The sequence below is a fragment of the Pongo pygmaeus genome, chromosome X, assembly GCF_028885625.2.
Source record: "Pongo pygmaeus isolate AG05252 chromosome X, NHGRI_mPonPyg2-v2.0_pri, whole genome shotgun sequence".
NCBI classification, from domain to species: Eukaryota; Metazoa; Chordata; class Mammalia; order Primates; family Hominidae; genus Pongo; species Pongo pygmaeus.
Window position 1 is genome coordinate 128,625,823 of NC_072396.2, and position 27,485 is coordinate 128,653,307.

The window sequence follows — 27,485 nt, forward strand, 5'->3', positions numbered from 1 at the left end:
TATTTTTCATCAACACTGCACTAGTGGGCTGGCTCGGCTGGCTCAGCTGTCAGCTTGCTTGTAAGATGACAATGAGGTACTGCATGTGAAAGTTGTACTATTACCTTATAATTTATCTGTTTTTTAGTGCAATTTTAGTTGTGCTGAACCCCATCATACCTGGCTGCTTTGACAGGTGTGCTATTTTCGCAACACGGAACAAAACAGAGAAAGAAAAAAAGAGTGCATGGTACGCTTGTGCTGTCAGATCCAGGTTGCTCTGTTCCTAAGTTTATGGATGATTTGTTCAGAGTTGTTAAGAGACAAAAAAAGGTTAGGTTTTGTTTTCACTTATGTGACACTGAATGTTCTCACAGTTCACCTCACAGGTCGGCTGTTGCTCATATGGACTGATATAAAGGGATCCCTTTCCCTGTCTCCTCCTTTCTATTTGAAATTCCACCATTTTGATTAATTCCTCTGGGCTAACCATTTGCCTGCTCAATATATGGAGAGCCCAAGGTGGACAACCTTTCAAATCCTTAATGTTGGAGTATGCATTCATATATCAGATTAATTTCTTCCTTGATCCAAAGCATGAAAAGGGGTAAGAGGTGGAGTTGGTCAAAAACATGTGAGGAAGGAAGATGATAAAATAATATTGGCCCCATTCCCCAGAGCCATCCCCAAATGTCACCTTAAATGCTTTAAAAAAAATTCTTAATGCTGAAAATGACTAGTAGGAGACTTATGTTTATACTTTGCCTACTAAGGCTGGACACTCTTCAATCAAGAAGAAAAGTTGCTACCAGCTACCGCTGAAATCTTAGAGGATTGTTCTTAATCCTAGTAGATGAAGAGCAAGTATCTGTCTTTGGTGCAAGTCAGCTCTGTACATCCAATCCATTGGTAAGACATGTGAGGAATTAAGTGTCGTTCTCCCTATTGAGCTTCCAGCCTTGCCATATTCTCAAAGAACTACACACTGAAGTTGCAGAAAGCATATAATAGACGACATAGCTTCAGTTATTTAAATTCAAATTTTAAAAGTACTTTACATAATCTAAAGATACATGTACAAGACCATTCAGCTTCAGCAATAAATAAAGTCTTACTCTAGTGAAAATGCAGGAAGTTTTGCGGAAATATTACCTAGCACATTTTGAAATAGAAGCAATGTTTTATTTCAGAGAAGAAAATGAAGGTTGAAAGGTTTTAAAATATTAAAGACAGTTTAGCCTCAATCGAAGAAATAACATTTTCTAGAAACAACAGAGAATAAAAGTTACAACAAAATTATCAACAACTTGCAAATGATTCAAAACAGATTTTATGGACAAAATGCTGAAAGGTGGGCCCTGTACACCAAAGGGCACATACAAATCCACATAAAGGCAAAGCACCAGTTAAATGATTCACAGTCTAATCTAAAGCCCATCAGATAGATACATCTGGAACATCTTTGGATGTACATTGTGACTTTTGTATCTCAACTAGCACTTTGGGACTTGGACAAGGTGTTAGGAAAGAAATCAGTATTTGCTCAGGACCAAGACTTCTCAAGATGACTGCGTGAGGTAGAAGGAAGAGGGAGAAGAAGAACTTGCCCAAAGTTCACTGTTCATCTACTATGTCTGATTCTGTAGGAGTCTTCATGGCCATGTTCAGTAATGATTGCATACTGACAGTACTGATAAAACTATCAGTGTTTTGTTCTCAGAGCTTTTGGTCCTTTCATTTTGTCAGTATGTTTTTGCCCTACATAATGGGTCCACATACCGACAGAGACATGTACAACTTGCCTCTATCATCAACTCCTTACGGGCTAGTTGAGCTAAGTTATTCCTGGTGGCCTCTGAGTAAACTGCAAGAACAGAAGCATTACTAAGCATCCCTGTCTGAGTGCAAGGGTGTGTGTTGGCAGCACAGCCCCAGTCTTGCAAAATCCTTCTTCCGATGTTCCTCTCTTCTCTGTATGAACCCTGTCTTGGGGGGCAGAAGATGGAAGCCCTTGGCAAGCTCGATCGAACCAAGCTACTAAATTGCTGAGCTCGTTTTAATTGAAGTGTGAGAAGGAGGTTTAAGGCAAGTAGACAACATCCTGTTGTTTGGGCGCTTCTCTCTTTTTTGCACATCTGGCTGAACTGGGAGTCAGGTGGTTGAATTGTGCCTGGCTGCAGTAGCAGCGGCATCTCCCTTGCACAGTTCTCCTCCTCGGCCCGCCCAAGAGTCCACCAGGCCATGGAAGCGGTGGCTGTGTATCATGGCAAAATCAGCAGGGAAACCGGCGAGAAGCTCCTGCTTGCCACTGGGCTGGATGGCAGCTATTTGCTGAGGGACAGCGAGAGCGTGCCAGGCGTGTACTGCCTATGTGTGCTGTGAGTATGATACGGTGGACATGGGCCTGCTGAGGGTGTGGGCGGTGGGCAACGGCTGGGGCCAGGGTGGAGGCTGAGGCAGGCAGGGGCGCCGGCGTTAGCAGCTCGCCGACGCCTCCTCCATGGCCCACCCTCAAGTCCAGCCCAGGGCCGTGGTGGAACACACTTTCGCCTTAGTCGCTTGCTGGGGATTTCATTCCCTGGGCCTCCTGCTCTCCAGAAGGCCCTCACCAGAGCCTTTTGGGGCAGCTGCAGAGAATGCCCTTTCGGGTGGTGAAATGTGGTCCAGAGTTTACCTTCGCTCCGGGAAAGACCCAGGCTCCCCACTTCCATTTTGACCCCTATGGGGTGGCGCCCTGGGAGCCTTACTCTAGCTCTCTTTAAAGGACTTTTGAAGTGTCATCCCAAAGGAAGAGCATGACATTCAGGGAGAGGAGGCACATTAAGAAACAGAGTCAATTACTTTAAGAATGCAATGCCAGTTAGGTCGAGATGCTGAGAGAGGAGGGGGATGTGTGTGAGTAAAATCACCTCTCTGGATCTGCTGATGTAGCATCCTTTAGAAAAGTAGTGGGGGGCGGGGAGGGGCAGGGGATTTCAGAAATAGGACCCTTCTTGATAAACGTTAGGACTCACAATAGTCTTAAAGGGAATGGAGGGAAAACACCCTTGTTATGATTCAGCTTTGCCATTTGCCTAGGCATGTCTCAGTCTAAGGCTTCATTTTGAATCAAATTCGTCTGCGTCTTTGCTCCAGGGCTCCGGAGTCAGGCAGATCTGAGACTTTGTCCTGTGCTCGTCAGATGTTAGGTTTGTGACTTGGGCAAATTAACCTCTCAGTCCCCCAGTTTTCTTATCCATTGAATAGGTATCATATTACTGCCTACCTCATAAGATTAAGTGCCATAATGCAGTAAAAAAATTAGCACTGGGGCCTGACACCTAGTAAATGTTCAATAAATGTAAGCTATTGGTATTATTATTATACCAAAGATATATTATTATTTTATCTTCTCTTTTCAGTCGATTTCTTTTAGGAATCATGGGGGCATTTCTAAGGAAGGACGTAGCTCAGGCATTATTGTCAGCAGGATAAAAAAAAAATCCGTGAAAACAGCCCTGCATTGTAGGTTCTAGACAGAAACCAAATGAGGTTAAATGCTTGGTAATAAGTTCAGCATCTGATAATACCCCACAAGAGTTTGAAATACCTTATGGGTCAGTGAAGAAAGATTATCCTGATGCTGGTGCTAGAGGATTTTTCACTGTATATTGGTTTTTAAAAATGGTCAAGCCTTGTTTGCAGCAGCTCTCAGGTCATGCTAAATACATTTTTCACAAAGGCTTCCAGGGAAATACATGGAAGCTGTTGAATGTCTTGGGCTTGAATCTTTATGTTTTGCTTATATAATTATTGTTCCCGTGTGGAACCTAGGGAAGGGCAATGAAAACCAGCTAGGATTCTTAGGCTCTTTTCTCATTGAAAGAAGGTGGAGTGAGTGGGTGGGTGAAAGGCACTGCTTTAGGGAAGCTGACAAAGGAGATAACATGCTCCTTAACCCAAAGGTGAAAAAGAACGTACAAAACAAGTCTGGGCAGGGGAGGGACAACAGGGTATAGTGAGAGGCAAGATACACCTAAGGCTTCAGCCTCACCGGGCTCCTGGCCGTTTCTCAAGCTCCTCAAAAATGCCCCCACCTAGGAATTCTGCGCTTATTGTTCCTTCTGCCAAAAATACCTTCAGTTCACATGTTTGTTCAACTGTCTCCTCCCTCAGAGAGGACTTGCTTGACCACCTATCTAGAATAAGTGCCCTCTCCCTGTCCCTGATACACTCACTCCATCTCTTTATTTTTCTTCAAAGAGCTTTAAACTATCTGATAATTTGCTTGTTTACCTACTTATTGCTGGGCTGTCCTGCAAAAATATAATCTCCATGAAGGCGGAGATACTGTCTCCATCACCAGAAACACAGGAACACATAACAGGCACTCAGCAGATATTTTTGAATTAACAAACTGTCAAGGCAAATTCTGTTCTTTACTGCAATAAACGGAATGGACATTGAGAGGTTAGGGTATGGACTCTGGGAAAGTCACTCAAATTCTCTGGGACTCAGTGTCCATATTTATAAAACAGGAATAGTAATGTGTATCCTACCTTCTGCAAAAGATTGCCTTAAGTACCTTATGCAAGAGAGAAGGACAGCTTTAGACTTTTGCCTGTGTAGGCCGGAACCACATGAGGAATTAACTTAGGCAGGTGAGAAATTATCAAGCATTTAAGTTTTCACCCAAAGTGAATCTTGCATAAATACAGTTTTTATGACTCTTAGTTCTCCATGAAAACCTCCTTGTGAAGTAGCCGAAAATACTAGACAAATTGGGAGTTCCCTTACGGTGTCTTTCAAATGGTACACTGGGGCCTCAAAGTCTTATGAGACTGTTAGGGTGATAGCCAGAATGTGCTGCAGAGGGAAGATATGAGGATACATGGCCTTTTATCAGTTTCTCAATGTTTTTGAGTTGAGTGTCCCTTTTGATAAATGTAAAAATTTCATTCCCTCTTTTTGGTGCTACACTGTAATTATAAAATCAAATTTTATTTAGAAATAAACCATGTACTCATTTTAAACCAAAACACTTATGCTTATGATATGCAGTCGAAATAACAATATAAGTGGTATCATATACACATGGACAACAAGGTATAGCTGACAAACATGCATTGATTGTAGGGTTTACTCAGAATGGTTTCTCATTCTATCTTTTGTTTACTCCTATTAACCAAGAAGATTCAATTGAGCTATAGTTTTTATATTTTTATTGTAGAGATAATACATTCATATGCCTTTCAAACTGTACTTTAAACTGTACTTTCAAATGATGCTTGCCCTTTTCCCCGGTTCTGAACCTCCTAATAATGGCTTTCAGATATGGCCTTTTCTTCTGTTCTGATTTAGAAAATCGAAAATTGAACTGCTTCATAAAGCACTAAAGGAGTTTTCCATTTATAGGATTGCTCACCTTCATTTTAAGTGATAAGTACTTCTTTCAATTACTTTCTCTAAATAAATATAGATTTTTGTATAAGTCTATTAAAAACAGTTCCTTATACCTATTCATTATAGACAATTTGAAACATATAGATAATAGAAATTAGAGAAAAATCATCTATAGTTTTATAACCTAAAGATGACTATTGCTAATAATTAGGTGAATTTTCTTCTATATTTTAATAAGAGGAATTGCTTTTTGAGCACATGTGCTCTTACAACTGTATTCTTACGAGTGACGTATTTGACTACTAAAAAGTATGATTTTTGTATGCGTCAAAAAAAGTAAGGGCAAACACCAAACTTATAAAAGATACCTTGCAACAGATCAAGGATTAGTATGTGTGTGTGTGTGTGTCTGTGTGTATATATATATATGTAAATAAATTTACGTGTGTTAAAAAAGTATGATTGTATTCTTGTATTCTTACAGTTGTATACATTTCCAATTTCCCACTTAATATGAAAAAATACACTCATATATAATGTTCTTAGAGACAACTTTGAGATGTTATTTTTAATGGCTGCATGGTAGTCCAGCTAGCTAGTAAGTATACCATATTTTGCTTAGCCAGTCACCTACTTTTAGACATTTGACTCATTCCATATTTTTGTTATTATAAATTCTATCAGGATGTATATTTCAGTACATTAAAGTTTCCTTGCATTTATGATTATTTCCTTAGAATGAATTTCCAGTGTGAAACTTCTAGGTCAGAAAACATAAACAGCTTAGGATTCTTGATATATACATGATCATGAGATATTTTCCCTAAATGGTTATTCCAATCTACATGCTCACCTGTAATGCATGAGTGGCCGTTTCACCACACCCTCACTAGAAATGGGTATTGTAGTTAAGAAAATTTTCCCTTGACATTTGGCCTGTCATTTTTTATTTTATATTTACACTCTATCTCTTTATTTTTCACATTTTATATTCCTTTGGTTAGTGACTGTCATTTTATATGGTTGTTAAGCTGTTGTATTTCCTCACATGATTTGGCTTTTTGTGTATTTTTCTCATTTAACCAGTTGAATCATACTTTTTTTAAACACACTCTATGTGTATATATATATATGTGCACTAATCCTTGATCTATTGCAAGGTATCTTTTCTAAGTTTGGTGTTTGCCCTTACTTTTTTGACACATACAAAAATCAAACTTTTTAAAATACATTGTAAATTTATGTATATACCAATCCTTGATCTGTTGCAAGGTATGTTTTCTAAGTTTGGTGTTTGCCCTTACTTTTTTGACACATACAAAAATCAAACTTTTTAGTAGTCAAATACGTCACTCGTTTTCTTTGTGATTGATTTCTTCCTTGGCTAGAAAGTCCTTTCCCCTTGAGATATGTCATAAAACTTCACTGCAGTTTTTGTTTTAAATTTATGGTTTTGTTAGTTTACATTTACCTCTTTAATTCCATTTGGAGTTTTATTTTGATGTGGATAAAGGATCTAATTTGATTTTGTTTCCAGATAGCTAGCAATTGTCCTAATATAATTTATAAATACAACTTCCATTCTTCATTGATTTGCTAGCCGACTTTACCATATATTAAATTCTTATGTATAACAGTTACTGTTTCTGGACTATTTGTCTCAATTGATCCATTTATTCTTGCACTGATAGCACTATAGTATGATAATGTTTTAATATATTTTAAAAATTATTTGCTATTCTTATCTGTTGGTTCTTCAAAATGAAATCTAGAATCATTTTATTAAGTTAAAAAAAATTCATTGGACCAAATGTTTTAGCTCTCACATGCGAGTGAGAACACATGATATTTGTCTTTCTGTGCCTGGCTTATTTCACTTCACATAATGACTTCCAGTTCTATTTACATTTCTGCAAATAACAGGATTTCATTCTTTTTAATGGCCAGATAGTATTCAATTGTATATACATAGCACATTTTCTTTATCCATTCATCTGTTGCTGGACTCTTCTATATCTTGGCTACTGTAAATAGTACTGTGATAAATGTGTGGGCGCAAGTATCCCTTTGATATATTGATTTCCTTTCCTTTTGATAGATACCCTGTAGTGGGATTCCTCAATCATATGGAGGTAGAGAGTAAAATGATAGTAAATGATAGGAGGTAGAGGTTGGGAAGGGTGGAAGGCGATGAAGAGAGGTTGGCTAATGGGTACAAACAGAAAGTTAGATAGAAGAAATAAGTTCTAGTGTTCAGTCGCACAGTAAGGTGACTATAGTTAACAATATCTTATGTATTTTAAAATAGCTAGAAGAGTACTTGAAATGTTCTTACACATAGAAATGATAAATGTTTGAGGTGATAAATATCCTAAATATTCAAATCCCCCAATTTGATTATTACAATGCATACATGTGTTGAAACATCACACTGTACCCCGTGAATATGTACAATTATTATGTATCAAAAATTTTTTTGAAAATACCATTGGGGTTACATTAAATTCATTAATAAACTAAGAATGAATTGTCATCTTTAAATAATTTAGTCTTCCCTTCCCATAAGTCTCTCCATTTATAATTTTTTTGTTTATATCCATCAATCAAGTTTTATAGTTTTCTTTTTGTATGTCTTACACATTTATTGTTATTTCGAGTTATTGTGTGTATGAATGTGTATGCCGATTTTTAAAAATCATAAATGGGATCTGTTTCCACTATGTTTTCTGTTTCATAGGAAAGCTACTGATTTTATGTTCTGTTCTTGTATTTATCCAGTGTACTGAATGCTCTTATTAATGCAGATAGTTTTTTTTTTAAGTTTATTCCCTTTGTTTTTTTTAGATACATCAAGTTTCTTTTCATTGAGGTACATATGTGCTCTCACATTTCTTCCCTTCTCACCCTCAATGTAGACAGCCATTGGGAAAGTTCTGACTGCCCAGTGGGATTGATGGTGATAAGACGAGAACTAATTTAAAATATTTAAAATAATTAGCTCAAAAAATAGTTTATTTCCATAGTTGGCATCCTTCTGGACATATCTGCCTTTGTTTGCTACTTATCTGACGGAAGATTTGGAAGAAGAAATGCTGTTATAATTCTTTAGCTTCAAGGACACATAATGAAGTCATTTGACATGTATGTCTTTAGATAAATGCATAATTATCTTTTTGTCCTTTAAGTTTTAAAGGGACAACTGGGAATAAAGTGCCTGTCAAACAACTGAACTGGAGAAATGGGGGAGGAGCAGTGATGAAATAAAATTCCAGTTTATCAGTTGCAATAAAGGGGAACAGTGTGGCAAAGAACTTGAAATTATAACTTAACTTCATTTAGTGAGAAATTACAACTTACAGTTAGTTTTTGAATTCAACTGGATATGTGCCTTGGTGCCACATCTATCTTCATGATAACTTAGGCCACCAACATTATTTTCAATTTCCTGAATACAATCCAGTGGTAAAGCGAGCCCGAAAGCCAGCCTAGGATTAGGTTTGCCACATATAAACCACCAAATGGATAATTCACGGCAAATAAGCCAAGTACTGACTCTGGTTGACAATGTAAAATTAAAGTTGCAAGATTAGCCTGAAGATGTCATTTAGCTTAAGCAAAGGGGGAGTCTGGGTTGATCTCTTTCGGGCTCTCCCCACCTGGCCTCTTCCCTTCAGCTCCCTCCACTGCCCTCCTTCTCTCAGTGGACAGTTCCAGCTCCATGTCCAAGGAGATTCCCTCCCTTTTTGAGAATTGTGCTTTTGGAATTGTCTTAAAGACCAATTTGTTAATACATTCCCTCTAGTATAAGAGAGGGGTAGCATAGAATGGTGGTTAAGAGCCCAGAACTTCCAGCCAGATCTCTGGGTGTGCATCCCAGCTCTGACCCTTAACTAGCTATTTTACCTTGGGCTGGTTACTTTAACTTTCTGTGTCTCAGGTTTCTTACCTGTAAAACGGCAGATGGTGATAATGAGAGTACTTATCTCACAGGGTTGTTATGATGATTATGACATGAGTTAATATTTGTAAAGTTAACATGTGATGTGTGTTTTTAATACAAATAAAAGCTCTATAAATAATTGTAATACAAAGTTAGAACATCATAAGTATACGTAAATAAAACTTGATATGGAAGTTCAGGGGAAGAAGTGATTATATTTATTTTCGTGACTCATCAAAATATCACATAGTTTTACCATCACACTTGAAGTTGAATGACTTTCAACTGTTTCAAAAATTAAAATTCTCTCTGAAAGAATAAAGTTTGGGCCATTGTAAGTTTGGAAAACCCTTGAATCAGAGTATAGTCTCAAAAATAATGGCTTTGTATAGGATACTATTCCTCTGGATATAAAAGTTCTGAAACATTTGTTAAAAATCATTATAGTTGTGTCTTGAATTTTGTATGTAGCGTTAGTTCGTATAGACATAGAGGGCATAGGTACTGGCTGGCTTTATTTGAAATGTCATGAAGAAGTCAGATGTAGCTAAACGTTTTCTTTTGTGTAGTACTTGACGTGGTATAAAAAAGGAATTGATGTGGATTTGTCAGTTCTAAACCAGGATCTGTCCCCAACACTGACCCACTGAGAAAATAAGAAATAAGTCAGGTTGGTTGCTTCTTGTCCATTTCTAACCTGAACACTTTTTTACAGTTAGAGACAACTTTTGATGAAATAAAGACAAATTTCAATATCAGCAGAGACTAGATTAACACATGCTTTATAGTAATTAAAATAAATTAAAGGCAATGATAAAACTCCACCGTTCTTTAGCAATTATTCATTTTCTGATTTTTTTGGTGATACATTTTAAACTCTAGGATTATCAAAAAGTCCAAAAAAGCTTTAATGAGGGAAGGAAGTTAAAAATTACACTACGTTGCTGGTTTGTCTGTATTAATGGAGGGAGTCAGAGGAAATATAATCCTAAAGGGGATGTAACAATTTAAAAAAATGAATTACATTTTTATGAGTTGTGATTTGCTTAGGCTAGGTTTGTAAGTCTCCAAATTGTAATTCTGCTTGTTTTTCTTAAAAAATTAGTCACTTAAATAACTATATGAAAAAATAACATGCAAGAATGCATTTATGTTAGTTTAAATTTACTTCTAGTTTATATACACACAGGGACAGACAGTTTTGAATAGTTGTAATCAGAGTGGCATCCCCTTGTGCCCACTTTTTACACATACTGTCATTTTATTTTTTTATTTTTATTTTTTGTTTTGTGTGTGTTTTTAAAAATACTTTAAGTTCTAGGGTACATGTGCACAACATGCAGGTTTGTTACATATGTATACATGTGCCACGTTGGTGTGCTGCACCCATTAACTCATCATTTACATTAGGTATAACTCCCAATGCTATCCCTCCCCCAACCCCACGACAGGCCCCAGTGTGTGATGTTCCCCTTCCTGTGTCCAAGTGTTCTGATTGTTCAATTCCCACCTATGAGTGAGAACATGCAGTGTTTGGTTTTCTGTCCTTGCGATAGTTTGCTGAGAATGATGGTTTCCAGCTTCATCCATGTCCCTACAAAGGACATGAACTCATCGTTTTTTATGGCTGCATAGTATTCCATGGTGTATATGTGCCACATTTTCTTAATCCAGTCTGTCATTGATGGACATTTGGGTTGGTTCCAAGTCTTTGCTATTACACGTACTATCATTTTATGTCAACATAGTCCATATACTTAAAGTTTTTTGGAAAACCTAGGACTCTAATATTTTTGAATTTTGGCATAATATTTTATTTGCTTATTTATTTGTTTATTTATTTATTTATTTATTTATTTATTTATATATATGTTTTGAGATGGAGTCTCTCTCTGTCGCCCAGCCTGGAGTGCAGTGGTGTGATCTCAGCTCACTGCAACCCCTGCCTTCCAGGTTCAAGCGATTCTCCTGCCTCAGCCTCCTGTGTGGCTGGGATTACAGGTGTGTGCCACCACACCCAGCAGTTTTTTTTTTTTTTTGTATTTTTAGTAGAGACAGGGTTTCACCATGTTGGCCAGGCTGGTCTCGAACTCCTGACCTTGTGATCCACCCACTTCAGCCTCCCAGAGTGCTGGGATTACAGGCATGAGCCATCGTGCCCAGCCAGCATTAATATTGTAAACCTTCACCTTTGACAGAGAAAGTGTAATTTTGAACCATTGTTTCTGCTATAATTCCTTTATTTCTCCCTAATTTATATATTTATTTCTAAATTGGCAAAATTGTATATATGTATTGTGTATGACATGATGCTTTGAAATATGTATACATGTGTAATAGCTAAATTGGGATAATTAGCATATGCATTACCTCACATACTTATATTTTGTGATGAGAACACTTAAAATCTTCTCTCTTAGCAACTTTCAAGAATACAATACATTGTTTTTAACTATAGTTGCCATGTTGTACAATATATCTCTTGAACTTTTTCCTCCTAACCTAAATTTTTTATTCTTTGACCGAAATTTCCCAATCCCCACCCTGCACGCCCCTACCAGCCCCTGGTAGCCACCCACCATTCTACTCTTGGCTTGTATTAGTTCAACTTTTTAAGATCCCATGTATAAGTGAGACTACGCGGTATTTGTTTCTCTGCGCATAGCTTATTTCACTTTACATACTCTCCTCCATATTCATCCATGTTGTTGTAAATGACAAGATTTCCTTTGTGTTTAAGGCTGAATAGTATTCCATTGTGTATATACAACACATTTTCTTTATCCATTCGTCTGTTGATAGACATGTAGGTTGATTGCATTATGTCTTGGCTATTGTGAATAATGCTGCAATATACATGAAAGTGCAGATTTCTCCTTGACATGATGATTTCATTTCCTTTTGATATATACCCAGCAGTGGGATTGCTGGATCATATGGTGGTTCTATCTTTAATTTTTTTGAAGAACTTTCATACCACTTTTCATAATGGCTGTACTAATTTATATTCCCACCAACAGTGTGCAAGGGTTCCCTTATCTCTGAATCCTCTCTTGTTGTCTTGTTTTTGATAATAACCATCCTAACAGGTGTGAAATGATATCTCATTGTGGTTTCATTTGCATTTTTCTGATGATTAGTGAGGTTGAGCATTTTTTCACATACTTGTTGGTCATTTGTATATTTTCTTTTGAGAAATGTCTATTCTGGTCTTTGCCCATTTTTATTTTATTTTATTTATTTTTTTTGAAATGGAGTCTCGCTCTGTCGCCCAGGCTGAAGTGCAGTGGCACTGTCTTGGCTCACTGCAAACTCTGCCTCCCAGGTTCATGCCATTCTCCTGCCTCAGCCTCCCGAGTAGCTGCCTTTGCCCATTTTTAAATGGGATTATTTGTTTTCTTTCTATTGAGTAATTTGAGTTTCTTTTATATTTTGGATATTAACCCCGTATCATATGTATGGTTTGCAAATATGTTCTCCCATTCTGTAGGTTGTCTCTTCACTCTGTTGTTTCCTTTGCTGTTCAGAAGCTTTTTAGTTTGTTGTAATCCCATTTATCTATTTCTGCTTTTGATGTCTGTGCTTTTGGGGTTCTACCCAAAAACAATTCCCTTATTTTGAGCAATTATTCCTTATTTAGGGGTACTTAGGTTGGTTCCATTTTTTCACTATTAAAATAGGGCTAGTATGAAAATCTTTGTCAAATTGCGTTTTCCTCTTGACTTGTTTCCTTGGAGTGTATGAAGATAAGCAAGGTTATGCAGTCAAAAATATGTATGGTTTTATAGGTCTTGTTATATAACTTGCCAGTTTGAACAGCGATTTTCCATGGACAGGGACAGAGTATGTTTTGTTTGAAAAGGCATATTCAATATTTTAGTTTAATTTTATATTACAAAATTACTGGTTTATAATAGAAGCTATAGAAAATAAAACTAAGAAATCTTATTGCGGAAGAAAGGAAAAAATGGTTCAGAAACACTGTCCTATGAAGACTGAAATGATTGACAAACCTTCAGCTTATACTAAAATAAAATTGCATTCTTAAAGCATAGACTGAATGACTATGGAGGAGGTGGCACAGAACTACCCAGGGCAGGTGGAAGAAGCCAGGTTGACAACAGGGAAGTTGCCATCAATATTCCCAATGAGATGTGGGCATTCTCTTTACATTTTAATCAGTCCTTCTGTAACTTTAATGTTCATACAAATCACCTGGGCATCTTATTAAAATCCAGATTCTGATTTAACAGGTCTGGGTGGGGCCTGAGAGTCTACATTTCTAACAAGCTCCCAGGTGATGTTGATGCTGTTGTCTTGGGAATGCAATTTGAGTTGCACTGTTTTAGATCTCTTCCATGTATGACATATTATAGTAAGAGTTGACTACAGGGGATCCTTGGTCAGTTACTTCAGTAACTTGAAAGTGAAAGATATAAACTGCTGGCCTATTTGGGGGGTGAAACAATTTTGCTCATTCAGAAATTGGAGGGGTTGTGGGGGGAAGGAAATTGTTAATATTAGATGAGTTAATCATGAGAAGTTTTATGTACCATTCACACCAGGTTGTTCAGAGACTGAAGGAGGTAAGAAGTTTTGAAGTGGTACTCAGGTTCCTGCTACCTAACTGAAAGTGAGATAAGATCAGATTCGTTAGGAAACAATTCTCAAAACAGACTCATTTACTCTGACTAAATACATCTGAATGATAGTAGGGAGATAGAGTCATTATATTTTTTAGAGACCCACTGTTTTAGAAAGTGGAAAACTTGTTGCTTACCATTCTGCTTATCTTGTTGCTGAGATTTTAAATAATGAATCTCCACATCACCCTTATGATACTGAATTATTGCCATTAATCATTTCTCATAGGGAAAATGGAACTAAGAACCTATGCTGTTTCACTGCTTCCATCTCCATTTTGCTATGTGGCTTTAAGAAAATCACTTAAAGGCTTATGTTGAGTTCCCATGGTGAAAAGTGGAAATCAAAGCTCTTGCCTTGTTCCCCATAGAGTACTTGCTGAAGTTAGTGGGCTTTGAGGTAGATTTCAAGTGTTTAAAAAGACAAAAGACTTTAACATTGTAATATTGTATATTTATTCAGCATATTATATATAGGCATATATCAAGCTATTTTATATATGATCTAAATATTCTGGTAATCCTTCGTAAAAAATAAAACATCGTATAATCCACATCAGTAGTTAAATTGACCTTTTGTTCAGTGTCATGAATCAAGTAAATCTGAATAGTGTGTTTCAGATATTTTTTGGCCCTTTAGGTAATCAGTCCTGATGCATATTGACGAAAGATATAGTACTTTTTCTTTTTAGATAGAGTCTCACTCTTGTCACCCATGCTGGAGTGCAATGGCGCGATCTCAGCTCACTGTAACCTCCACCTCCTAGGTTCAAGCGATTCTCCTGCCCCAGCCTCCCGAGTAGCTGGGATTACAGGTGCCCGCCACCACACTAGGCTAATTTTTGTATTTTTAGTAGAAATGGGGTTTCACCATGTTGGCCAGGCTAGTCTCGAACTCCTGGCCTCAGGTGATCCGCCCACCTCAGCCACCAAAAGTGCTGGGATTACAGGCATGAGCCTAATTTAATTCACATGTTTAAATACTTTTATTTCCAAAGGAGGTTAATGGTAAATGTGATCATCAAGTCAAGCATGACCCTCTGCTTGTAAACACATTGATTTTAACCAGAGTTCAGTGCATGTCCTGGCTAGGTGTGGTGGCTCACAACTGTAATCCTACCACTTTGGGAGGCCTAGGTGGGAGGATAGCTTGAGGCCAGGAGTTCAAGACTGTCGTGGTCAACAGAGCAAGACCCTGTCTCTGCAAAAACTAAAAAAAAAAAAAAAATTAGCCAGGCACAGCAGTGTGCACCTGTAGTGGCAGCTACTCAGGAGGCTAAGGCAGGAGGGCAAGGCTGCAGTAAGCTATGATCACCCTACTGTATTCCAGCCTGGGTGGCAGAGCAAGACACCATTAAAAAAAAAAAAAAAGCATGTGTCCTAACCAAAAGATCTCTATTGACCCAAACTTGTGCCCAAGAATAGCAATCATAAAATTTATGAAATAAATGATTTAGATTCACATTTGATTGATTCACAATTGATTTAGATTCCCATTCAAAATCTGAAACAATTCATTATAAAGTTTACCTTACTGTTTTATGAGGTAAAATTTTATTAGGCAAATTAAGTAGGATTACTATATATACTAAAATATAACAAATAATCTATATCCAGTACAGTGTGGGGATCAGGAACTGGGGATCTAGAGTCAAATGGGCCTGATTCAAATCCCATTTTTGCTTCTTAATCTCTAGTCTGATTTTGGTTATTTAACATCTCAAAGTCTCAGTTTCCTCATCTATAAAATAAATATTACAATACAAACCTAATAGGATTTTTGTGGGGTCCAAAGGAGATAATGCATGTGCTATAAACTTAACTTCTTATCCTCCTAAATTCACACGTTTAAACCCTTACCTCCAATATGCTTGTATTTGGAGATAGGACCTCTAGGAGGTAATTAAGGTTAAATGAGATCATAAGGATGGGGCTGTAATCTGATAGATTTGGTGACCTTATGAGAAGAGGAAGAATGCACGTACAAAGAAGAGGTCATATGAGCACACAGCAAGAAGGCAGCTGTCTACAAGCCAAGAGAAGAGGCTTCAGAATGAAACATACCTTACCAGCACCTTGATCTTGGACTTCCCAGTCTCCAGAATTGTGAGAAATAAATTTCTGTTGTTTAAGCCACTCTGTCTATGGTATCTTGTTATGGCAGCCTGAACAGACCAATACAGATTTTGGTACTGAGAAGAGGAGTACTGCTGTAACTAATACCTAAAAATGTGGAAGTGGCCTTAGAACTAGGTAATGAGTAGAGGCTGGAGGAGTTTTAAGGTGTATGCTAGAAAAAAGCATAGACGGCTGTGAACAGAATGTGGGTAGAACTATGGATGTTGGAGGTTATTCTGATGAGGTCTCAGATGGAAATCAGGAACATGTTACAAGATGTTCCTTGTTATAAATGGTAAAGAACTTGACTGAACTGTGTTCTAGTGTTTTGTGGAAGGTGGAATTTGCTGAGTAAAAAAATTGACTATTTATCTGAGGAGATTTCTAAGCAAAAAGTTGAAGGAGTGGCTCAGTCCCTCCTGACTGCTTATGGTAGAATACAAAAGGAGAGAGATGAATTGAAGAAGGAATTGTTAAGCAAAAGGGAACTGGAACTTAAACATTTGGAAAATTCTGAGCCTTTATGTATTGCAATAAATGAGGAAGCTTGTTCTGGAGACAACACTAAGGGTGTGGCTGGACTATCTATCACTACTTAAGATTACTTATGATGTTAACCAGCCATCTGAGCAGAAGTCAGGAATAGAGTTTGGAAAAAAGCAGCAGAAATATTACCAGTTTGGAGCAAAGAGAACAGGACAGTATGGTATAGTTATTTGGCTGCAAACATGGTTTATCTTTCAAGAAAAGGGAAGAACGACCCTGAGGGTGATTCAGAGATCACCAGGGCTGCCATTCCTACTATAGGCCCAGAGTGCACAGGCCTGGAGGGTAAGGCTGCCTCTACCTTGGTTTCAAAAAGTGAGACTGACATCCAACAGAGCCACATGGGTGGGGCCATCACCCTAGCCAAAGGATGTGGCCACCTTACAGAGCTGTGGGGGTGATGCTGCTTTCCCAGTGAACCTGAAGGGCAGAGTATTGAATCAAAGAGGATTATTCTTGAGGCTTAAGAGCTAATGGAGTTTGCCTTGCTAGGTTTTGGACTTGCTTGGGACCTGTGACTCCTTTATTTCTTCCAATTTCTCCCTTTTGGAATGGGAATGTCTATCCTCTTCCTGTAGCACCATTATATTTTGGAAGCACATAGCTTGTCTGGTTTCATAGTTTCACAGCTGGAAATAAATTTTGCTTCAAGATGAATAATGCTGCTAGTCTCACCCAGATCTAATTTTATTTAGATGAGACTTTGGACTTTAGATTTTAAGTTGATGCTAGAATGAGTTAATTTATTTTGTGGCCGTTGGGATGGTATAAGTGTGAGAAGGACATGAGTTTTGGGGGTCAAGAGTGGAATGATATACACTGAATTGTGTTTCCCCATAATATGTTTAAGCTCTAACTTCCAACATGACTGTAATTGGAGATGGGGGTAATTAAGGTTAAATGAGTTAAATCATAAGGGTGGGGCTCTAATCTGATAGGATTGGGGGCCTTATTACAACAGAAAAGGCTGTCTGAGTACACAGCAAGAGGTCAGCTACTCACAAGGCAAGAGAAGAGGGCTCAAAATGAAACTTATGTTGCTGGCACCTCGATCTTGGACTTTCCAGCCTCCAGAACTGTGAGAAAGTAAATTTCTTTTATTTATGCCATTCAAGGTATGGTATTTTCTTATGGCAGCCAAGCAGACTAATACAGCAAGTAAAACTCTTGGCATGTAGTATAAATCAATTAGACAAATATACAATATAGATATAAACTGAGTAATGGGACGGAATGTTTACCCCATTTAAAAGGATAAGCTGCTTTTAGGAAAATAAAGTTACAACTAAGGCACTTTGGAGATAGTCCTAGTTTACAGAATTTTAGAGTTGCTTTTCCACAAAAGTATAATTAAAAACAAGCAGCACTTGTTTTTAATTCATATTTTTTTACTATTACTTCATTTATAATATATTATAGAGTAATACAGTAATACAGTCATGTGCAATATAGCAACATTTTCCTTAATGATGAACAGCATATACAATGGTGGTCCCATAAGATTATAATGGAGCTGAAAAATTCCTATCACCTACTGATGTTGTAGCCATTGTAATGCCACAGCACAATGAATTACTTATGTATTTGTGATGACACTGGTATAAACAAACCGACTGTGCTGTCAGCTGTATAATAGTATAGCACAGGCCAGGTGTGATGGCTCGCACCTGTAATCCCAGCACTTTGGGAGGCTGAGGTGGGTGGATCACCTGAGGTCAGGAGTTCAAGACCAGCCTGACCAATATGGTGAAATTCTGTCTCTACTAAAAATATAAAAATTAGCCAGCCATGGTGGCATGCACCTGTAGCCTCAGCTACTCAGGAGGCTGAAACAGAATTGCTTGAACCCGGGAGGTGGAGGTTGCAGTGAGCTGAGATTGCACCACTGCACTCCAGCCTGGGCAACAGAGTGAGACTCTAGCTCAAAAAAAAAAAAAGAAAAAAAAGAGAAAAGAAAAAAAATGTGTAGCACAGACAATTACATACAGTACACAATACTTGATAACAAATTACTGTGTTACTGGTTTATGTATTTACTGTACTATACATTTTATCATTATTTTAAAATCTACTCCTACTTATATAAAAAACATGTTAGCTGTAAAACAGCCTCGGGCAGGTCCCTCAGGAGGTATTCCAGAAGGCATTCTGGAATACGAATATCACAGGAGATGACAGCTCCATGTGTGTGACTGCACCTGAAGATCCTGCAGTGGGATAAGATGTGGAGGTGGAAGACAGTGATACTGATGATCCTGACCCTCTCTGTAGGCCTAGGCTAATGTGTGTATTTGTGTTTTAGTTTTTAACAAAAAAGTTTAAATAGCAAAGAATACATAAAATAAAAATTTTAAAACAGAGAAAAGCTTATGGAATAAGGATATAAAGAAAAACAGTTTTGTACAGCTGTACAATGTGTTTGTGTTTTAAGCAAAGTGTTATAAAAGAGTCAAAAAGTTTAAAAAAGTTTACAAGTTTATAAAGTAAAAGAGTTGAAGCTAGGATTAATTTATTATTGAAGAGATACAGTTTTTTTTTTTTTTTTTTTGAGACAATCTCGCTCCATCACCCAGGCTGGAGTGCAGTGGCGTGATCTCGTCTCACTGCAACCTCCGCCTCCTGAGTTCAAGCGATTCTCCTGCCTCAGTGCCTCAGCTTCCCAAGTAGCTGGGACTACAGGTGCGTGCCACCATGCCCGGCTAAGTTTTTGTATTTTTAGTAGAGATGGGGTTTCATTGTGTTAGCCAGGATGGTCTCGATCTCCTGACCTCGTGATCTGGGAAATATAAATATTTTAAAATAAATTTAGTGTAGCCTAAGTTTACAGTGTTCATAACATTCTAGTAGTGTAATGTCCTAGGCCTTCACATTCACTCACCACTCACTCATTGACTCACCCAGAGCAATTTCCAGTCCTGCAAGCTCCATTCATGGTAAGTACTCTCAACAGGTATAGCATTCTTTATCTTTTATACTATATTTTACTGTGCCTTTTCTATGTTTAGATAGGTTTAGATACACAAATACCATTATGTTACAATTGCATACAGTATTCTGTACAGTAACATGCTGTACAGGTTTGTAGCCTGGAGTAATAGGCTATACCACATAGTCTAGGTGGTATACCATGTAGGTTTGTGTAAGTACAGTCTATGATGTTTGCACAACAACGAAATCACCTAATGATGCACTTCTCATAATGTATCCCCCTTGGTAAGTGATGCATGACTGTGGCAATATTATATTGTTATACATTATAATAGTAATTTTATAAAAATATAGTTATATTCAAGTTATAGTATTATATCCTTATACTATTGCTATTATATTTATAACAAATATTATTAATATTAATAATTATTTATGTGGGCCTGATAGTGTATTATCCCAGTGAAATGTTTTCACCTTAAGTTTCGATATGTACTTAAAAATAAGTCTATTGTTTGTTAAAACGATCTAATAATTCATGGTTTTATCAATTACAACAGGTCCCTGTTGTAGTTTCTTTCTGTCCAAACAGTCTCTCAACTTGACAAACCTTTAGGAACATGAATTTCCATATTTCAAAAAATGAAAAGATAAAGAAATCTCACTGGAAACTGTGGTTGGGCAGATACAATATGGAGACAAGTTAGATTCACTATGCTTTACTTCCTATGAATGCAATGACATCATATATGTGTGTCCTAGTATATGTGACATTTATATGTAATATTAAGCTCAAATTTACAGTATCCATTGTTCTTTTGGAATCTTTTAGTAATGGAAGTTTATTCTTTCACAGGTATCACGGTTACATTTATACATACCGAGTGTCCCAGACAGAAACAGGTTCTTGGAGTGCTGAGGTATAGTTTTATTTATTTTTGCTTCTGGGGGTGTCAAGGAGGTATTTGAAATTTAGGCTCGTTTTATAAAAGAGCAAATTATACATTATTAAGTATTCATAAGGTTTAAATCTCTAAAGCTCCAATCCAAAATTGTTCATGGGTCATTAAGAAAGCTTTAGAGAATTTTGGTCCCGGTCCTGTTTAGCCATCATTTTGCAGAGTTGTATGACTTTGGGAGAAAGATAAAAAAGTTGAAGAATTATGTCAAACTTTTAGTGACTATGTGAAATCTTAGCAAGCATATCAAAAGTAGGTAAAATAATTAAATGAACAATTATTTACCAAATGATACCAATATGAGTGTTGGTATCATGGGAGATTAAAAAGCATGATGCTTATTTTCTAAGAGACTACAATATCCTTGGGAAGTTATAACTTGAAATTAAACAGTTACGAGTGGAAGAAACTAGTCTTTGTTAACAGGTGAATCTGGGTTCCAGGTCTGTTTTCCCCTCCTCTCTGATAGGTCTATGATCTTGGGCAGGTTACTTGACTTTTCTGTGAGCCAGTTTCTTCATTTGTAAACTGAGCCTAAGAATCCTCCCTTACGCCCAGGGCTGATTTTGAAAAGTAAATAAGATAACACACATAAATAAGCTCTTTGCCACAAGGCCTGGCACACAGTGAGCCCTCAAAAAAGTGAACTCCTGAAAATTGCCACAACTCCTATTAATAACTCTGTGCATTTAAAATTTTCTGAAGTCTAGACTTCAAGAAGTTAAAATAGCTCTCACGTTTACTAATTTATCAGTAAGTTGGAAAGTACAAATTACAGACCACAAATGTTTTGAACCACTGAGATGAATTAGGCCAAGTTTTCAAACACACTGTTGCTGTATTATGTAAGGATCATTAAAACTATAATACTAACTAAAGATAAAGTTATACCATTTCTAATAAAAACTATTTATACCTGTTTATTTAAAAAATTATCTGTATCACTGCAGAGATGATTGAATAAGAAATTAAACTTTATTATGAAGAAAGTTATGTGTAATATATACTGACAAACACACACACACACACACACACACACACACACATATGTTTGTATATTATTTCACCAGAAATAGCTCTTCTCCCCAGAGAAATACCCTTCAGCTGCTGAAGAATATTATGTAAGGAAAGGATCTTAAATTCTTAGGGTTTAACAACTTTGTTTTTAAACTTGTTTTCCTGCATTTTGAGTATAACATCATATGAGATTGTTACATGCTTGTGATCATGTTAAAGAAGAGAGGGCTTATTGAACACAAATGCCCCCTCATCGTGTTGTCTGATCTGACCTTGTTTGTATTATAATATTGTAATTTTCTGTACCAAGAGAGCAGAAGATTGGCATGACTTATCCCCAAATAGAAAATAGTTAAAAAAATTCTTTAATTTTTGAAATGCATATTGCATTTTTTTCTATCTACTAAATTTACCTTCTTAGCAGTGCTTTTCTAAGGTGAATATTAAACTAGTGTATATTCTCAGAGCTCATACCACCTGACTGGAAAAAATTTCTCTAGAGCATATTGAAGACCAGCTGTGATCTAATACATGTTTCCATGGGTAACTAAGAGGTGACAGTATGGGAGATGTGCAAATTTGAAGAATAACTGAGTTCAGTGACAGGATGAGAGTTGTCAGTGGTACAATTCTTGTGATAAATGTATTTTCAAAACTGGGTAAATGATAGATATTAATACTGATTTTTGGAACAATGTTTTAGTTTGCCATGCTGCAGGAAAAATCAGGGCAGTAGCACGCCATCATCTATGCATATATTGTGCTAGAAATCTAGGTAAGTGAGATTTGTTTTAAAGAGTGTAATGAAATCGAACCCTGGCCCCACTGAATTATGAAAGACAGGTATCATGTGTTTTTCTAGTTTTAGAGAGACTTTTAGGTTAAATCATTGCCTAGTGTATTATATGACTCAGACTAAAATTTTGTTAAATTGTTAATTTAGATAATTCCACAATCTACTTTCATTTATTAATATGTGATTTGTTGGCAATACATTATTAAAAATGTACTGACATCACCCTGTTGACATCAGTGTCTTCAGGCTTTACTGGGTATATGATCAGGAGATCAGCAGATGTTAAATAATTGTCCTTATTAATCTAAGTAAAACACTGTAAAATAGGCCAGTCATTTGCTTATGAAACATCAGATCCCCAATTCAAATAGCTTCCACACTTCCAGTGCTATTATTCCTTTCTGTTAGCATGGATAATCAAGTGTTAACTACATATCAGTACCCATAAAAATGTTGCTTCTCTGTTTTGTTTTGTTTTGAGACAGAGTCTCACTCTGTCGCTCAGGCTGGAGTGGTGGAATGGCACGATCTCGGCTCACTGTAACCTCTGCCTCCCATGTTCAAGTGATTCTCGTGCCTCAGCTTCCCAAGTAGCTAGGATTACAGGTGTGTGCCACCACACCTGGCTAATTTTCATATTTTTAGTAAAGCCAGGCTTTCACCATGTTGCCCAGGCTGGTCTTGAACTCCTGACTTCAGGTGGTCCGCCGGTCTCAGCCTCCCAAAATGCTGGGATTACAGGTGTGAGCCACTGTGCCCGGCTATGCTTCTGTTGATAAATGATTTTACAAGCCACAAGAAGCTAAAAAGATGTGTGGTTTGAAATCTTTCCACACTTTGGGAGTGTATAGTTTTTCTTCTGTTTGATGACCCCAGCTTCGCTAGATCCTGTTTGGCCCAGTTCTAATCTGAAAGGCAAGAGACCTGGTCCTGGGATTCTGAGCCAGTTCTGCCACTGGTTGTCTGTGTGACTTTGGGCAAGCTGATTAACTTCTTTGCATTCACATTTTCTTATCTGTCAAATGGGAATAACTGAATCAGCCAATAACTGCCATTTTGTGAGGAAATAGTGAAAGCAAGAGATAGGAATGTGCTTTGAAAATGAAAAAGTGCACTGAAGAAAGTATAAGGAGGCAATTTGTGCCTATGACCTACATTGCAGTTTGGAGATTCTATCTTGGAACCAACGAACTGTTTGGACTTCTGCAAGAATGGCCATGTTATTTTGGATGAGTTCTCAATAGAGCTTTAGGAAGGTGGAGGGTAGGTGAGAGAGTGGAGTGGAGCTGGGTGACAGAGTGTTCTACATCTACTGTGAACATATGGGGGAACACTAATATAGAGCTAAAAAGAATTTTTGTCATGTTTTCAATGAAAAATTACCCAACATAAGGAAATGACTGAGAGTTACTATGGATAGTGTAGTATGCTATCTTCAGCATACCACTATCTAGCTGACAGAAGTCTTCATGCCAGCCTTCATGTTTTCTCATTAAATGCTAAAACAACAAACAGCTCCCACCTCAAAAATCTACCAGATGGAATAGCTGAAAAACAACTTAAAAAAAAACTAGTCATTGTTCAATTGCTCATAGCAATACTATTTTATTTTATGTAGAATGACAGGTTTGAGCTGATGCCTGAAGCTTGGCTCATAAGCTTTTGCAGGAAATTGTTGTTGATTTCAGGCAGTGTCTTTGCAAGACAACTGATGTCAGGAAAGCAACACATTTTAATAGTCACCTGCAAATAACTGTCTCTTTAAAAACACACAAATAAATAAATAAAGGTGACCTTATATAGTCTTTCATGTTCATGTCATAGAGAAAACCTTGTTACAGTGACGTGCTGATGGAGAGAACAATTTTGGGAGTATAGGGAAGTTTCCTAAGGAGGAAAAATTTTAATGTGAAGAACGGCGCAGGAAATATTGTGAGGTGAAAGAGTATGAGGACTGAACTAGCCGTGCACTGTGTGTATCATAACAGCCAATTTTTAATTTCCTGTGTAGCATTTTATGTTGTGGGATGATGGCAGGGAGGATGGGTTGTTGGTTTTTCTTTTGTTGTTGTTCCTCAGGCTTTTTATTAATGACCTGTAGGATCTGTTTTTTTTTTTTCCTGTTTAACTGCATCCCCTCTGTTGGTGAATTCATTGTGGGTAATGGCCTGTATACCCTTAGAGGTTTGAGATGTCTGTTGGGGAGCAGGCAGGAAGGGCAGGGCGATGAGCAAGAGCTTGTACAAACTAATACCACCTTTGGGAGAACTGAAATGACAGCTCATTAGCTCCTCTTGCAGGGAAATTCAGCCAACCAAAGTAAGCTCTTCTGGAATGTTGTTTTTCCTTCTTCCTTATGTTTTCAAATATTTCAACAAGTTACACAAATGTTACCTCTCTTAGCATCCCTAGCACATTTTGTAGGTCTTTTTGTATCATCATGAGATAGGTAAATTATTTGCTTGGCCTTTTATTTTCCAGACAGCACCTGGGGTACATAAAAGATATTTCCGGAAAATAAAAAATCTCATTTCAGCATTTCAGAAGCCAGATCAAGGCATTGTAATACCTCTGCAGTATCCAGTTGAGAAGAAGTCCTCAGCTAGAAGTACACAAGGTACTACAGGTATGATTTCCTCTTAATTTTTGACAGGCTTTGGAAGCTCAGAGTTATGAGTCAACCTGTTCATAACCATATAATCAATTAGAAGTTATGTAAGAAAAATGCAATAAGAAAGTAGATGTAGCCAGCAAGTCAAATGAGAGGTGACAATTTATGTGCTATAATTTTCATCTATTATTCTATAAACTTTTAATAAATCTCGGTAAAAACATCAAAAATTCTATAAGCCCATAACATTTTAACTGCTCTTGTCTGTCTCATCTTGTTCTTTCCTGTCCCTTTAATAAGTAGCTAAGTATGATTTCACTTCACTAATTCAGACACAAATAATGTGAAAGATGGTATAATTCAGAGAACACCTGGGCTGTCCTTTACCTTTGCTTAGTAAACTCTTTTTTCCTTCAGGGACATGAAAGCTAACGTTAGCCTGGCACACATGATTCTGATTTCTGAATTGGTGGTGCTTGAATTAATGACATTTTTCTGAAGCAAAGGAAATTAAATAGTAGACTTTATTGTTCCACTGGCACATATTGTTACATATCCTGAGCAAACCTATTTTAGTGTACGTGTCATGCTAAAGACTGAACACCAGCCAATGTCTGTAGCTATCTGATATGTGACTGTTTACTCCTCTATTGAATGGGGTTTATCGTTTGTTTGGAGTAAGAGGATAGGCCTTGATTGAAACAATAAATATTTATGATAAACAAAAATGAGTTGTTATGTCCCTTTTTGACAGGGACCTAGGCTCAGGCATAAACTGACAATTAGACTCAAGTGGTGAATTAAATTAATGAATAGTTAGCCTTTATAGTACAAATGCAGATAGAGCTCTAGTTTCTAAGTTGGCTAGTTGTTTTTTTCTGCCTAGTATTCCATTCTTTATAACTCAGTTTTAAATAATAATTGCTTGAGGTATGTTACTGTGTTGTGTCATTGTGAGTTTTATGCAGTTGGAAATTTTATAAGTTTGAATTAATCTGTAATTTTAATAGTTTGTAAGTTTATGTTTTCTTGATTTTTGTTATTTTTCTTTAGGGATAAGAGAAGATCCTGATGTCTGCCTGAAAGCCCCATGAAGAAAAATAAAACACCTTGTACTTTATTTTCTATAATTTAAATATATGCTAAGTCTTATATATTGTAGATAATACAGTTCGGTGAGCTACAAATGCATTTCTAAAGCCATTGTAGTCCTGTAATGGAAGCATCTAGCATGATGTCAAAGCTGAAATGGACTTTTGTACATAGTGAGGAGCTTTGAAATGAGGATTGGGAAAAAGTAATTCCATAGGTTATTTTCAGTTATTATATTTACAAATGGGAAACAATTTAAAGGATAATGAATACTTTGTAAAGGATTAATGTCAATTCTTGCCAAATATAAATAAAAATAATCCTCAGTTTTTGTGAAAAGCTCCATTTTTAGTGAAATATTATTTTATAGTTACTAATTTTAAAATATCTTGCTTGATTGTATGGTGGGAAGTTGGCTGGTGTCCCTTGTCTTTGCCAAGTTCTCCACTAGCTATGGTGTCATAGGCTCTTTTGGGATTTTTGAAGCTGTATACTGTGTGCTAAAACAAGCACTAGAAAAAGAGTGAAGGATTTATGTTTAATTCTGAAAACAACCTTCTTGCCTAGCGTTCTGATGTTGGACAGTAAAATCCACAGACCAACCTGGAGTTGCAAATCTTATAATTTAAAATATGCTCTAAACATGTTTATCGTATTTGATGCTACAGGATTTGAAATTGTATTACAAATCCAATGAAATGAGTTTTTCTTTTCATTTACCTCTGCCCCAGTTGTTTCTACTACATGGAAGACCTCATTTTGAAGGGAAACTTCAGCAGCTGCAGCTCATGAATAACTGATTTGTAACCAGCCTCCTTTTAAAGTAACCCTACAAAACCACTGGAAAGTTTATGGTTATATTATTTTTTTAAAAAATTCCAAGTGATTGAAACCTACATGAGAGTCAGAATTTTATGCGGCATTTTCTTCTCACATTTATATTTTTGTGATTTTGTGATTGATTATATGTCACTCTGCTACAGGGCTCACAGAATTCATTCACTCAACAAACATAATAGGGCGCTGAGGGCATAGAAGTAAAAACACCTGGTCCCTGCTCTCAGTTCACTGTCTTGTTGGACGAGAAAACAATAACGATAAAAGACAGTGAAAGAAAATAACAATAAAAGACGAGGAAAAAATAACAATGAAAGTTGATAAGTACACGATAAGTGAGGTTCCCCGTGTGTAGGTAGATCTGGTCTTTAGAGGCAGATAGACCTGGTCTTTAGAGGCAGAACGAGTCAGTGCAAATACTCTGGTCCATGGGCCATATGAAAAGGCTAAGCTTCACTGTAAAATAATAACTTGGAATTCTGGGTTGTGTATGAGTGTTGGTGAACTTGGTTTTAATTAGTGAACTGCTGAGAGACAGAGCTACTCTCCATGTACTGGCAAGACCTGATTTCTGAGCATTTAATATGGATGCTGTGGGAGTACAAAAGTGGAGTGTGACCTGAGTAATGCATTATGG

General features: G+C 37.0%; 1 protein-coding gene across 2 annotated transcripts; it reads left to right on the plus strand.

Annotated features, from left to right (window-relative positions):
• The first annotated feature begins 2,208 nt into the window (after positions 1 to 2,208).
• Positions 2,209 to 27,485, plus strand: SH2D1A (SH2 domain containing 1A). Of its 2 annotated transcripts, none has more exons than XM_054472524.2 (4): positions 2,209 to 2,357; positions 20,393 to 20,456; positions 24,790 to 24,934; positions 25,973 to 27,485. In XM_054472524.2, exons 1-4 carry the CDS (start codon positions 2,221 to 2,223, stop codon positions 26,011 to 26,013), a joined length of 387 nt encoding a protein of 128 aa, XP_054328499.1. In that variant the 5' UTR covers positions 2,209 to 2,220; the 3' UTR covers positions 26,014 to 27,485. The 2 variants fall into 2 exon arrangements, with proteins under 2 accessions (XP_054328499.1, XP_054328500.1); XM_054472525.1 differs by having other exon boundaries at positions 24,790 to 24,925; positions 25,973 to 26,013.

What these genes read in the sequence shown, in the direction of transcription:
- SH2D1A (XM_054472524.2), top strand. Translation starts at nt 2,221, where the DNA reads ATGGAAGCGGTGGCTGTGTATCATGGCAAAATCAGCAGGGAAACCGGC. An exon ending in CAGGTTCTTGGAGTGCTGAG is followed by an intron (nt 20,457 to 24,789) that starts GTATAGTTTTAT and finishes TTTATTTTCCAG; the next exon opens with ACAGCACCTGGGGTACATAA. An exon ending in AAGTACACAAGGTACTACAG is followed by an intron (nt 24,935 to 25,972) that starts GTATGATTTCCT and finishes ATTTTTCTTTAG; the next exon opens with GGATAAGAGAAGATCCTGAT.